The 15,660-nt window shown below is 42.0% G+C and overlaps 1 protein-coding gene across 4 annotated transcripts in view; it reads right to left on the reverse strand.

Moving 5' to 3' along the window:
* The window catches only part of PCDH7 (protocadherin 7), a 420,082-nt gene that overhangs the window by 207,481 nt on the left and 196,941 nt on the right, over window positions 1–15,660 (reverse strand). The window contains exon 2 of one of the 4 annotated variants that reach the window (XM_081924374.1): window positions 11,339–11,447. The exons of 1 other annotated variant lie outside the window; for it this stretch is intronic. In XM_081924374.1, the coding sequence (XP_081780500.1) occupies window positions 11,339–11,447 (109 nt within the window). Of the gene's footprint in view, window positions 1–11,230; window positions 11,448–15,660 lie in introns of all 4 variants that reach the window. 2 more of the 4 variants (XM_081924373.1, XM_081924372.1) reach the window with 2 other exon arrangements.

The following is a 15,660-nucleotide window of genomic DNA, read 5'->3' on the forward strand; positions in this document are numbered from 1 at the left end:
CCCTGCAGGGCTCTTTAGGGTTGATTTGTTCCATAGATACAGCAGAAAGAAAGAAAGGAAAAGCAGGTTAAGACAAGCCAGTAAGGGGGGGGGGACCCCAAGCATGGGCACATTTGTAAAGAACCAGGCAACTATCAAAATAAGAAATTAACAATGAGGCTTGGTCCCACCCATGTTGAAGTGTTCAGTAATCTGCTTCTGTAATTATCCTTCTCAAATGAGCAAATAAATAGATAAATGGTGTAGAGCAGGGTTTATGTGTAGTTTCAGCACTTAACAAGAATACGTCCTTGCACTTCTTAGGCCAGGGGAGCCAAAGGAATGAAAGGACGAAATCCCTTACCAGAATTTCTCTTCCATTGAAGTCTCCTGGCTTCACAACACTGTGCTTCACCACCACTTACTGAAGGGAACAGGGAAGGGGAATGTTGTGGATACTAGGAGAGGATATATTGATTAAATATTATCCTTCCTCACTCACACTTGTGAGTCAGCAGCAGAGTACATTCCCCAGTATATAGCAGGAAGCTAGCTGGTAGATTCGTTTGAATCTCTTTACTTAAGCTATCCAATCTGGCTTTGTCCAGATTGGGTTTTGTTCCTGATAAGTCCCCTTTTATCCCTCCTAAAAAGAATAAAGACACAACAATCTTCTTTTAAAAGTAATATGAAGTTTACTCACATCCAGTTCACAGCTGGATCCCCAAAGGCAGGCTTAAGCTTGTAGTTACAGAAGGCAGTTTGAGTTCATCCCATATGGGAATGAGCCCCTTGTGCTGCTGGCTGAGAGCCAGCAGACAGCAAAATACATCAGAAGAAGAAGAAGAAGAAGAAGAAGAAGAAGAAGAAGAAGAAGAAGAAGAAGAAGAAGAAGAAGAGGAGGAGGAGGAGGAGGAGGAGGAGGAGGAGGAGGAGGAGGAGGAGGAGGAGGAGGAGGAGGAGGAGGAAGGCTGTTTGACCTTTTATGGGGTCTCCCAGGGTCATGCCCATCTACCTGCTCACATGCAGGTGGAGGAAGCTCCAGACCAGGTGTGACAGGAAGCCCCCCAGGCTGGAGTAACACTCCCTTACATGTCCACTCCGGGCAAACAGGAAGTGTTGTACTAGATTGCTTATGTTACATCCCACAAATTCATGGCACCAGAGTTAATCCAACACTTCTGCCACTGCAAGCCACACCAAGCGCCTTGTCCCTTCCAGTAAATGAGAGTAAAGCACCGTATTGGGAAGCCAGAAGAACAATAACACAGCCCCACCTGCATTGCCCTGCCAGCCACTGTGGAGGCTACTGGTTCTCCTTCCCTGCTTTTAGACCTCTGGGTGCACACACTCCATTTCAAAACAGGCGTATCATTCCTTGTACCTTAATCATATTTAAAGCCTGCCTTTTGTCTTTTGCGGGTGTCATGCGTCCTTTATTTTAATTTCCTTTTAAGCAAAATGTCCAACTGTTTGGTCAAGCACACCTCTAATTACCCGTTCGCCTGGAATGCCAGAATTAACTTTCAGAGTTAATTCAAGCTCATAGCTTCAATTTCCTTTGGCTTTTCCTCCTCCAAATTACTCATTCTTCTCTCTGAAACCAAGGGTTACCTAATCTCTTTTCAAAAGGGATTTATAGCCATAACTCCCTCTAAATTAGAACAGAGTCCTAACGGCTAAGCTTGTGAATCTTGGGGGGGAAATCTATGCTAAAACTTATTTAATTATCGAGCGGGATACTTCACTGCCCTCACAATAGTTCCCTCCCTTTTACTCCTTCACTTCTATCAAGTTAACCCCAAAGATGCAGACCAAAAAAAAAAAAAAAGCCTTTAGGACTGGTTTTCCTGGAATTTCTAACATGCATGTAAAGACTTGAAACAGAACTCACACAGAACAGATGAACTTTTGCACCACCTCTGGCATGTTCCATTTAACAATTTATTGAGGACAAAAGCCACAAGCCTTGGACAGCTGCCCAGCTCATAAAGGTGAGGTCTGCCTAACATATACTCAATCAAGGGAACTGTGATAAAGAATGGATTGCAATTGCACAAATATTTAGGTATGGAGTGCCAACTCCCTGAAAGAATGTTTGAACTTTAAAATACTCTGTTGATATGCATTTCCCTCTGCAGCACATCCAAATATGCTTGATTTACACAAATAGCAATCAAAAGGTATTTGTGCAGGAGTTACAACAACCTAAACAGTGTGCAGACCCACCCAGCAGTTTTGCTCCATTGTGCAGATCCAAGAAACACTCGCATCATCTCCCTGAAGGTTTGCAACTATTCCATTCCAGGGAAGGCAAGGGGCAGCCTAGTATGCATAAGTGTCCTAATATGCTTCTTGAAGCATACAAGGGGCTCTGAAATCAAGGCACAAGTGGAAATAGAAATTGTAACAATACAATACAAATTGTAACAAGCTGCAGAGGAGTAGCTTGCTGACTCTAGTCACTGCGGCACTAGTCACAAATTGGACACCTTTGAGATAATTTAAGTATATTTGAGTCTCACCTCTCGGTGACTGTGACAGCAATTGGCTTCAGCAGTACTCTTATGGGGAGGCAACAAAGTTGTCTTGTCCAGACTTTGGGAGAGAACTGTCATTTGCTATCTGCATAGTGATACAATCTCCCTTTTGTTATCCAGTTCTTCTGTTTGTATTTCATTTTTTCTTCCTTCAACATAACCTCAATGGGCAATTAGGAAAGCCAAATTTTAAGGAGGACAAATCTATCCAATAGCTAAATTGAACATCCAGCTTCAAAGGTAGTATATCTCTGATTATCAACTACCGTATTTTTCGCTCTATAAGATGCACCAGACCACAAGACGCACCTAGTTTTTGGAGGAGGAAAACAGAACAGCAAGAGGGATTGCTACGCAGTGAAAGCAGCAATCCCTCTTGCTGTTCTGGCTTCTGGGATAGCTGCGCAGCCTGCATTCGCTCCATAAGATGCACACACATTTCCCCTTACTTTTTAGGAGGGAAAAAGTGAGTCTTATAGAGCAAAAAATACGTTACTTCCGATTATCAGCTCCCTTCGATTTTCATCTTCATGCCTTGTTGTGAACTTCTGAAGTCATCTGTCTGGACACTGAATGCTGGTCTTCTCATTTGATTCAGCCCAGCAATCCTTATGCTATTCTTTTGCAGATAAAATCTCAGCTAGTGGAGTCCCTAGATGGTTCAGAAATTAAATCCTACCAAACCAAGCATAGTCACAAAAACTAGCCCCCTCAGAATAACTAGGCTATTTTTAAGAGATCATTTCTAAGATGAAAAGAAAAGGGGCTAAAATTATACAGCACGTGTCACCACCAAGCATTTTCCAAAAATAAAACAAAATAACTTAGATGTGCAAATCTGGTGTTTGGCTAAGTTTGCATAACACCTAACAAAGTGGGGCCTCAGTCTTGACTAGTCATAATTAGTACAACAATTATAAGAAGGCACATTTCCCATCTGTACTCTGAACTGCTGTGCTGGAATTTACACTCCAATGTAACTATAACATGAGTCACAACAAGATCTACAAGTCCTGCTACAGGCAGCATTAGCAAGCTTGTAAAAGTAGTTGTTTGGCATGCCACAGCTAGTAGGATGCAGAGGCTTAAAAATGCAGATTTAAGATCTTCAGAATCTTAAAGGGGCAGAAACACCTCTAAAACAGTAGAAAAACTGTATCACTTCACACTGTATGCTCTCATGCTCATTCTGCACATAACCTCCTTGTCCCAGATACCCAAATTCCTATACCTCAAGATGGAAGCTTAACACTAATAACAAAGATACATACATAAACACACAAGAGGACTTAATACATATTAATAGCACTGGCTTTTTATTAAAGGCTGTGGTCTTCATACAGACCCTATTTTCCAGGGACAGTCCCAGATTTACAGAAGCTGTCCAGGTTTCTGATTTGACCCCAGAATGTGCCGCTTTTCCATAGGACATCCTGATTGTCATTGGAGAAATGTTGGAGGGTATGGAGTTATGCTACCCCGGAGCAAAGGAGAGAAGTAACTATAAAACCTTTAGAAGGCAGTTGAAGGGAAGTTTTTATGTTTAATGTTTTATTATGTTTTTTATATATGTTGGACCAGGCCAGAGTGGCTGGAGCAACCCAGTCAGATGGGCGAGGTGTCAATAATAAAATTGTTGTTGTTGTGTTACTGAACAGGACATCACAAGATTCATCAGAGAAATGTTAGAGGGTATGTTCATGACTAATTTTAGACGGAGATGTCGCCCTACGACTTCTATTGTGTGATATAACTAATATTTACCCAATGGTGTTGGACAGTTTAAAGGAACAGTAAGTATAGCATCATGGGACAGGTATCACTACAAATCATTTAAACATCTTCTTCCTCATGCATATGGTAATGTTTCAAAGTGCATATGTTTATGTTAAAAGTAATGGCTAATCTTAGGTGCACTCATTGAACAAGACCAAACAAGCAAGGGATTTGTGCATTCAGAAGATTCACATTGTACAGGTGTCCTGGGACTTTACCATTGTGAAATAAATGTTGGACTTCATTACTTGAAGACCCATGGAAAGCTAGAGGAGAAATATTCTAAGCAAGCCTTCTTCCTAAAGTGTTCTTTGTGCAGGAAGGTTTTTCTTAGATGTGTGTGAAAGTAAGGAGTATTATTCCACATGTATTCTGTGCAGTCCCAAGATGGCTGAGCCACTTGAATTCTGCTGAATATATAGAATGAGATTCCTATATAGAAGGCAGAGACACGTCAGAGGATAGGAGAGATATGAAGAAGTTACTATTAAATCTTCAACATTTGGGAATAACCAGGTCTGGTCAGATTGAGAAGAGATGATACATTTTCCCCTGCTCCCTAGCTGTGATGTTTCTGTAGTTATACAGAAGCAATGGTGTTCTCATGCACAAGCACCTTTGAAAGAATGGGAGTTGAGCCTGAGCACAGCAGAGCTCTTGTGAAGTTCCCACGCACTTCAAAAAAGTGCCATAAACCTACAATCGGTTTCTTTGTTGGCTCAAGTCTCTAATGTAGCATGCATGCAAAAATTTGAAGAAAAAAAACACCTTTAAAAATCTGAATTTTTCTAGATGTTGTGATTTTTGGTGTTCATGGCAACTTCCATTTCAATGGCCCAGCTTAACATCCAATTGTGTTTTCATGCAAGTGTTTAGTGGGTCTGGACATTGGAGTCCTCATCAAATGCATCTGGTGAGTACACTCTGAACCAGCCTTGTGATAATGACATCGCCAATTTATAATAATAATAATAATATAATAATTTATTATTTATACCCCGCCCATCTGGCTGAGTTTCCCCAGCCACTCTGGGCGGCTCCCAATCAGTGTTAAAAACAGTACAGCATTACATATTAAAAACTTCCCTGAACAGGGCTGCCTTAAGATGTTTTCTGAATGTCAGGTAATTCTTTATCTCTTTGACATCTGATGGGAGGGCGTTCCACAGGGCGGGCGCCACTACCGAGAAGGCCCTCTGTCTGGTTCCCTGTAGCCTCACTTCTCGCAATGACGGAACCGCCAGAAGGCCCTTGGCACTGGATCTCAGTGTCCGGGCTGAACGATGGGGGTGGAGACGCTCCTTCAGGTATACAGAACCGAGGCCGTTTAGGGCTTTAAAGGTCAGCACCAACACTTTGAATCGTGCTCGGAAACGTACTGGGAGCCAGTGCAGATCTCTCAGAACCGGTGTTAAGGAGCGCAAGGACCTCCCCTTACTGACATGGAAAAAGGACCTCATTTTCAATCTTATGCACAGCTTGCACTGAAAATGCAATGGGGGAATGAGACAGCTTTAGCTTATTGCATGGGAAATGATCTAAAATCTACCGTAATTTAAATGCATCCATATCAATCATTAAGAAAAAGCCATGGAACAGTGGTTGAAGGAAAGCTGTGAATATCTGGAGTCATAACTATTAGGAGTGCAGACAGGGTTTCTTACAAAAAGAAAAAGAAAAGAAAGATAGATCCCATGGGGGAGAAGGTAGGGAATGAAACATTCAGTGCAGTCCCTGATTAAAAGCGAGTCATGCAAGATGCTACCCCAGAGCAGCTACAGATCACCTAGGTTCCAATTAAATGGGACAAATGAATGGTTGACAAGTTTCAGATCCCATGCTTTTGATGTCAGAATAATCCATTAAATACAAGAGATGAAACTATGCAGTACAGATCTACTCCAGAAGCTGGTGGGGCAGGGTTAAAAGCTGGAATTGAAGTGTGGAGAAAAACGGAGGGGGGGGGGACCTCCCTCAAATGTCAAATGTAACATTTACAGACTAGCAAAAGTGCATTGCCTCTTGTTCTGTCATTACCTACAGGCGAGTGCCAACAAGAATTACTGGAGGCAGATGACATGCCGCTACTGAAAAGTCAAGTCTAGACAGTGACAGCAGAAGAACCGTTTGGTATGGCATAGTTTTCATCACAATGTCACCCACTTTCTGGAGGGCTCAAGTTAATCTTTCATACCTACAGGGAAGCTCCTCTTGCCCTCACTTCAGCTGTGCATCACTAGTGATCCCAATGAGGAGATGTGTCTCCATCTCCATTAAGGAAAGCATCCATCAAGATGAACGGGGCTTGGGTGTGCATTGTTATGTGGATACATATTGATTGCATGGGTGGAAAAGACTTGTTGAATTGTGAGATTTATTTTATTTATTTATTTATTTATTTATTTATTTATTTAAACCCTCCTAATCCAAACACTTTATGCCATTTCACACATGGCATTTTCCTACATGAATATTGCTTCTGTTTAAAAAAAATGAAACAAAACGGCCTCTGCAGTGACGCAAATGAAATACATAAACATGTACCTCGAGCTGTTTACCAAAATGGAAAGCTGCTACATATTAATTTATTCATTGCCTAGCAATTTGAAACAAAGAGTCAAACCATAAGAAAGAGAAGATGTATTTGAGTACTGATTGGATATATATACATATAATGCTTTCATACAGAAAGTGCTGAAGTGGAGGCTAAATTAGACATCAAGCTAATTTTGTTTGGGATATCTTCATGCTACCTTTCTCTGGCCTGGGCCACCAGTGTATAACAGAAGATTCTTTAGCAGCTGAGGTTGATCACACAACTGATCAGCTCCTAGACTGCCTTTAACTACTAATGCACAGAGGTTGGCTCTCTTTCTCTCCAGTACATTTTCAATAGCTGGGATAGGTTCTCTGGGATTTTTTGCATTCTAGCCGATTGCCAGGTTTGCAACTATGCTCAGACCAGCCCCATTTCCCCACTCCCGTTTACCATGTGTATCATAATCATCATTATCTTCAGTGAACTTAATTGCAATTATACTCTGCATATTATGTTCCTCGCTCAAAAACGGATCTAACCAATATAACGCAGATCTAAATCATTGTTGCTCTTTTCTTCATCTGCAATCATTTTAACAGCAAAACAGCTTGCACATCCTGTTGCTGCCTTTCTGTGGACGAACAACAGCATTTATAACCCTACTGTCAGTTTGGGACAAATGTGCCATTTTCATGCTGGGAGAGCATAAAATTGTGGATACTGGTATACTCCCAGCCTTTAAAATACCCCTTCCTTCAGGTATAAAAGCCAGAGCCTGATGTAGCATTTCTGCTGCACTACTATTATTTTCAACAATTATTATTATTTCTCTAACCACTGCTCTTTGTGTAAAAAATAATAATAATAATGTCTTGAAGCAATAGTTCTAGCACTACCTCTTTGCTTGGTTTGGGTTTAACATTAAACTTTGAAACAATAACTTTGCAAACCAATTAATCTCATAGCCCAAAGCCTTAAAAACTAGCCAGGTGCCGTCACAAGTTCTACTGCTGGTAACATCTAAGGAGAGCAGGAATCAACGCAGCTTCCGTGCATTTCGGAGCATTGAGATCATGTATATCTGTGCCTAGTTCACTAGTTCTACACTCTGAGTGACCACTGTTGCAACTATTAAGGCTGCAATTCTGTGTGCACTTACCAGAAGTAACTCTCAAGGAGTTCAGCAGGGCATATTTCCATCTGAGTATGCAATAAGTATAAGACACAGAAAGGAAGTGTCAAGCCAAGGCCTCCAGTGACCAGCCTTTGGTGCCTTAACTCCTGGGCCACCAGCATTCTAAGCCATCAGCAGATTCTATAGACAATGACACCTAATCTAGGCACTGGCGGAGGAAGAGGTGTGCGGGGGGAGCGCACTGCCCCCGGCAGCAAGATCCCGGCGGGGTGCCATCGCAGCTGCCCCCTGCCTGCACTGGGCGCCATGCCCCTACGGAGCATGAATCTCCACCACTGCTTCGAGGCTGAGTGCTGATAACCACAGCTTGAAGATGCTGATCTCCCAAACCAATGGAAAGGCACCAGGCCTTATGCAGACCTTTGTTTTATGCCAGTCAATAAAACTGAGCAACTGATCACATCACATGACACTAGCTGGCTTCCAGCTGCTCTGTGACTACATCGTCTGCTCTGGCCATCAGTTCCTGCCTGCCTGATCCAGTATCTGAATTCCATCTCATTCAGAATCACATCACTGGTCTCTGGCCCTTGTGACCATTGCATTACTTGTCTCATGTCAGACCAAAGAAATTTTGTCCATGGTATGATTGGTTTCCACCTAGTCATTTTGACACTCTGGCACCCAATTTGCAAAATTTAACAATTCAAAAATGCAGACGCGCTTTCCCTTTCACAAGATTGAATATGCTGCCTTTGGCTGTACTTGAGGGTCGGTTTCAAAAAACTCCACTGGAAAAATGGTTTTGTCCCTGTGGAGAGGGCAGTGACTTGTGTGCTTCTGGCTTGCACTCTTTATAAAGATTTGAGGAGTGAGGTCATTACCCTTCTATTATTGTCCATGCCAGGTCACTCAACCATTGCTACTATGTCATTTCTTTTAGCAGAACAAGATGATCAAGCAACAGCAAAAACTGCAAAGGTTTTAATGGGGGCAATTAGAATAAAATCTATTATTTGATTATTGATGTAAACCCCCAAAATGTATTTTCTATAGTTAAGCTTTTGCCTCTATCTTCAGTACATTTTATTTTATTTTATTGCCATAGCTAGTGGCTGATGCAAATAAAGTTTCTTCTGATTCTGATTATATGGTGACCTGTCAGAAGCAAGGTCAAGACTAGACTACAGCCAAATGCACTAAACTCTTACTTAAAAAAAGAAGAGAAAAGCTATGAGAGATAAAAAGAAAGAAGAAGAGGATCTTGGGGAAGGGGCACAGCTCAGTGGAAACATATTTCTTTAAATGCAGACAATCCCAGGTTCAGTTCCTGGCATCTTCAGATATGGCTGGAAATGTTCCCTCACTAAAATTCTGGCAAGCCACTGTGAGTCAACGTTGACCTCAATGGGCTGTATGTTCCAATGGTGTTACTTGGTATAAACCAATTTTTTCGCTCCTGATTTCCTCCATATCTGTGCGGTGAAAAGGTAACTGCAACAAATGTTCATGAAATACAACATGTATCAATTTAATTTTCAGTTTAATGGGAGGCCTTTAAACATGGCTGTTTCTCTTTAGAACCACAACAAAATCATCTTTGTTCCGTCCTTGAAAAAATGGCACCTTGGTGCTCGACTCTTTGTAAAACAAATGGCGCAATCAGAACCTGCAAAGTTATGTGGTGTCCCTAATGCTTATACTTATATATATTATTATTATACTTTTTTCAGAAGTATAATGGAAAAAACCTCCCCCCAAATCACAGAAAATGTTCTGCTTTTGTTGTCTTGATATTTCTATTTTAAGGGAAACAAAACCATGAGAACAATTAATTATTTGCTGATATAAAATCTCCAAAGGAAAGTAAAACAAATACTTTGACGGAATCAGTGACTCTATATATGGTTCCAAACAAGTCCGATACACCACTCCACTCTTGCTCTTACATCTATACAAATGTCATCTAGACATGCATTGTTTCACATGGTACCATTAGCTTGTACTCTGGTATTCAATAACCTACTCTGTGGGTAGAACTATGAAATCAATATAATTGACTTCAAAAGATTTCAGATCTAGGCAAATAAAAGCATGGGGCAATGGATTGTTAAGACCTATTCAAGACACACTGAAAAAAAATAACTGGGAACTGTTGCTATTATATTGCTATTTTCTTCATACTACACACCAATAATGAAACATTCTGGGGGGAAATACTGAAGTCATTTAGTAGTGTGGAAACTAAATACATTGCTGCAAACACATTGAATTATTTTATATTTTTACCCTTGGTAACAATAAACCCACACAACGTTTTCTTCTTTTAATAATCTGTCGCTCTGTTGGAATTTGGGATTACAGAATACCATTATGGGGAAAAATGGAAATCAAAAATTCTGATACAAAAGGGAGACTAAGCAAGTTGCTCTCATTGCTATCTCCAGCCACCAGCTATTAACCGGTGAGTAAGCACAGAAATGGAGCTGAAGATTCGATATTGTCTGCCATGGAAGAGTTGATGTTTTTGGTACTTTGCCTTCCATAGCGGACAACAATATATGGCCACACACACAAACACACACACTCCTTTGTATCGCAGACTTTCTTACAATTCCCACCTCCCGATGCTGCAACCTCCGCCCCTTGCTATGAGCAGAATATAGGAAGTAAGCAACATGAACTCTATTTTGAAAACCCTGTGCATGCAAGCAGGGAAGAGACAACAATCTAAAAGGAAAGTTGAATTTCTATTTTCTACTAGCTAATGCTGAACATATACAGTTCCTGGATGATAATAATAAAAGGCACACAACTAAAAATAAATTATGTCTACATATTATTTTTTAAAAAAATAAGAATTTAAATAGGTTTCATCGGCTATGTGCTGATATTTTTAGATGTATTTATTTAACTGTGTCATTAATACTGTTTAAATATGCTTTATATTTGCATGTTTCTCTCCCCTCCCCCATCTTAATCAACCTGGTCGGGTCAATATTAGGAGCATGATCCAATCAAAACTTAAGCACATTCACGTCCCAGTTATTTCCGTTAAAGGTTCAGTGCCGATGTTTACATATCATCCCATTGAAATGGGCCTTAAAGGTGCCTAAAATTTGGCTGGATCCAGCCCTAAATTTAAGCTTCATCACCTTTGCATTATGAGGATGAAGATTCTGACCTCTTGACAACTCTACTTCATGTTGGACTCGCTAGTGTAAATCGAGTATGTGTGTGGGGTGTTGTGTATGCCCCTACCATTTTCCATATGCTCTGCCTCACCAACACTGCCATCCGGCGTAGTCCTTTCGTAGTTGTCCTCTGGGAGTGGAAGGGCACCCAGCCGCGGCCCTGAAGAACTCTTACTGCTTGGTGTTTCTGACTCCTCCAGACCGCTGTCATAGCAACTCTGCAATGACCCTTGATGTGGGTCCTGAGGCTGACTCACAACTGAAAACGTCACTCTACGAAATGGCTGCAAAAGAAAAGATTCTGAATGTCACTTGAAAGGTAGGGTCTCCGAGAAAGCCATTCTTAACCAAGCAAAACAAAAAACATCAGGCAAAACACAGTAGACTCCCCCATACCTAAATGCTGGTTCAACAACTACACTTCATAACTGGTGCCATGATAACTATGAAGCTTCAATGGACTTCTGGTAGTCTGAGTGCTTTGAATGTCCCTGGGGCATGTACCCTACCTGCAGACATTTTAGAGCAGGCATAAGCAACCTTCGGCCCTCCAGATGTTTTGGCCTACAGATGTTTTTTTCTTGGTTAAGAATGGCTTTCTCAGAGACCCCACCTTTAGGCATAGGCAAACTCAGCCCTCCAGATGTTTTGGCTTACAACTCCCATGTTTCCTAGCTAACAGGACCAGTGGTCAGGGATGATGGGAATTGTAGTCCAAAACATCTGGCAGGCTGAAGGTTGCCTATGCCTAAAGGTAGGGTCTCTGAGAAAGCCATTCTTAACCAAGCAAAAAAAATAAAAATAAAAAAAATCAGGCAAAACACAGTAGACTCCCCCATACCTAAATGCTGGTTCAACAACTACACTTCGTAACTGGTGTCATGATAACTATGAAGCTTCAGTGGACTTCTGGTAGGCTGAGTGCTTTGAATGCCCCTGGGGCATGTAAAGGTGGCTGTACCCTACCTTGCAGACATTTTAGAAGTTACTGAATATACCCGCTGTTTTCAGAGTGTGCGTTGGATGTGCCAAGGGTAATTGGCGGGAACTTGGGTTTCCTGTACACTTGAGTGTTAAGCGGTCGAAGGTTAGTGGCTGAGTGTGCAAACTTTGTGTGAAAAGCACTTTGTTAAAAGTGATGAGAGGGAGGGAATGAAAGTTCAGTGTGTGGGGTTAGATCTGTGAGGACCCGTCCCCCCCAGGCATGTCATCACTTGATACTGGAGTCAAGTAATGAACATGCATGCAATGAAACCAGCCACAGGGACAACTGCCAGTAGATGTGCAACTCCTCAGACAATACCCATCATTGCTCATGGTCAACATATTGCAACTTTCCCTAACCCTGCTCCTCTTTGTTGGCTGACAGTAACTGAGATGGAGGAACTCACAAAGTCATTGAGGATTTCTAAACATTATGAGGAAGAAACAAAACAAAATAAAAAATCCTTCCAGTAGCACCTTAGAGACCAACTAAGTTTGTTATTGGTATGAGCTTTAGTGTGCATGCACACTTCTTCAGATACCTGGTGATGTTGATAACCACGGGGATACCATTTTTAGCTGCATCCCCATGGGAGCTGCAATGGCTGCCAAGAAAGGAGAGTGGGTGAATTCCTAGACACGTATTTTCACCTGTGAGGCTGACACCCAAACCTTTGCTGCATTAGGACTCCTCTGTTAGGGACCAAAACGAATGCTGTGAGGCAAAAGTGAGTTTCTTACGAATTTAGGTGAAGTACACAGCTGAGTCCTGCCTGGTAATCAGCATTTTTGGCACCTGGGTTATACTTGGGGAGAATCATGAACTTATGGTGGGTCACTGTGCATGCCGTGACAGGAGCCATTTTGGAATCCCTCCTCTGTCCTGAAAACAAATGCCTTGGAATGCAAGATGTGTGTCTTCAATCCTACCACAATTTAAAATTGCACATCTGTCTCTGCCTGAAAGGGCAGCTACAGAGGAAGGTCTCTGTAAAGCTGCAGGTTGTCCTATATTAAATCAACTCAGGTGCAGAGTTCTTCTGAATGACTTTGGCCACAGACGAGTTTAGCATGAAACTTTCATGCTGTCTGGCATAAAGCTCTTCTGAGGAAAGACCAAAACAATGTAAGATTTTATAGAGTCCATAAATGTTACAGTATAGTGTGGCTACCAGTAACACTAACACACACACACGCACACACACACGTTTTAAAGATCAATGGCTGTGGTTTTGAGAACTAGACCATGCAAGTGATATATAACAGAAGGGGGGAGAGTAAAGAAAACAGTTCAGTCACTCCACTCCTTTGCCATAAAATTTAATGCTGAGCGATTGGATGTTTTGCCAGCTGACTTAATAAAGGCTTCAAACTACGGCCGCCACAATCGACACCACACGCTTCCACTCAGATTGAGCATCCATTGGTTCTTATAATTACAGACTTGTGTTATTTCAAAATTCAAATAGCTGACGCTGTTAAAAGTGTATTCAGTGAACTCTGACACCCAAGGGCATTCCTGGAAATGGGAAGGGTAGGGATGGTGTGAGAATCCTGGCAATGAATCCTGTCAGCATTTCGTGGATGCTGAAGAGAAACTGAGGGAAAGAACCCAGTGATCGTTTTCTTCCTCTTCCACAGTGATATTATTTTGCACAAGGTTTATTCATATTTTTCAGGAGCAGTGCGTGTTGCCCTGCCTGAAACCCTTGACTTCCTCACACACATTTCCCTGCTCATATGAGAAGTTAACTGCCATGAATGAAATTGGTGGCTGAAATTTATGTTATGAAGTGGTTCAGGCCAAGGGTCCACGTGGCCTTGCATTCTGTTATCAGCAAGAGCCAACTAGATGCTTCTAAAGCAGAGGTGAGAAATCCCTGAAGCTCCAGATGCCATTGGACACCAACTCCCAACAGATCCAGCCAGCAAAAATACACAACATACTAACAGACAGAAACAACAAACCCTCCATGAAGCCATCACCTACAATTGTGTGATTCTATGTCCTACTTCTCTCTTCCTGTTTGTCCCTAGCATCATCAATTTCTGTGAGTTGCTCAGAGAATTTTTCAGTTTGTGTTAACCAACTAACAAGTTAAATAGATAAATAATCACAGTATGCTGCTTATGAATATGCAGATTCCATTGAGTTGACCATCCCCCCCCCCCCCATGAATGTGCCTCATTCTATTCAGAGACTTTCCGGATGGCATTTTATCCATGACTAAAACTGGGGACACACCTCACTGTATCCTGAAAAAATATCATATTTTTTTTGTTATGGGTGTGTTTTTTTATCACCTTCCAGAATAATGAAGTGGTCTTCAGAAAGCAAAATCAATAGTGCCTTCTGAAGTTTCATACTTCCTTCAGTCCTGTCAGCCTGACCAATAGTGATGTTTCAGGGATTTCCCTCCACACTCATTGGCTCTAGCATCAGAAAATCCCAGCAGGCCATTATTTCCTTCTTTCTCTATTTTGAATGTTTGCTGTAAGCCACTTGGGGCACAGCTCATTGTGGGAAAGCAGCATATAAGTAAAACCAAGCAGTAAAGGTAAAGGGACCCCTGACCATTAGGTCCAGTCGTGGCCGACTGTGGGGTAGCAGCGCTCATCTTGCTTTACTGGCCAAGGGAGCAGACGTACAGCTTCCAGGTCATGTGGCCAGCATGACTAAGCCACTTCTGGCAAACCAGAGCAGCGCACGGAAATGCTGTTTACCTTCCCACCAGAGTGGTACTTATTTATCTACTTGCACTTCGACAGTGCTTTCGAACTGCTAGGTTGGCAGGAGCTCGGTCTGAGCAACGGGAGCTCACCCCGTCGCGGGGATTCGAACTGCCGACCTCCTTATCGGCAAGTCCGAGGCTCTGTGGTTTAACTCACAACACAAGCAAGCAACAAACCCTTCTTCAGAATGTCAGAACTGCACATCAGCAAAAAGATGGTCAGTGTTAGGGTTTGAGGGGCATGTTGCTTTGAGATGAAGGCAGCAAGATAATAACTAACATTTTTCAGTACAGTGGTACCTCTGGTTACGAACCTAATTCGTTCCAGAGGTCTGTTCTTAAGCTGAAACTGTTCTTAACCTGAGGTACCACTTTATCTAATGGGGCCTCCTGCTGCCGCCAGCGCATGATTTCTGTTCTCATCCTGAGATAAAGTTCTTAACCCAAGGTACTACTTCCGGGTTAGCGGAATCTGTAACCCAAGGTGTTTGTAACCCAAGGTGTTTGTAACCCAAGGTCACCACTGTACATGTGCCAGCCTCCTCTCATAGCACACTAGTATACTCCAGTTCCTAATGTAGAAAAATCAGCGCTTTACATATAACACAATCCTATTCCATGTCTACTCAGGTGTAAGTCCCACTGAGTTCAGTGGGACTTACACCTATTATTCTTCCATACATATTTTACATCTCTGTTTCTCTGGCATCGTTTCCTGCTCCTGGCTTATTTTCAAACAATTGTACACACACACACACACACACACACACGCAGCATAGTA

The sequence above is a fragment of the Podarcis melisellensis genome (assembly GCF_964234715.1).
Source record: "Podarcis melisellensis genome assembly, chromosome: 9".
Taxonomy (NCBI): domain Eukaryota; kingdom Metazoa; phylum Chordata; class Lepidosauria; order Squamata; family Lacertidae; genus Podarcis; species Podarcis melisellensis.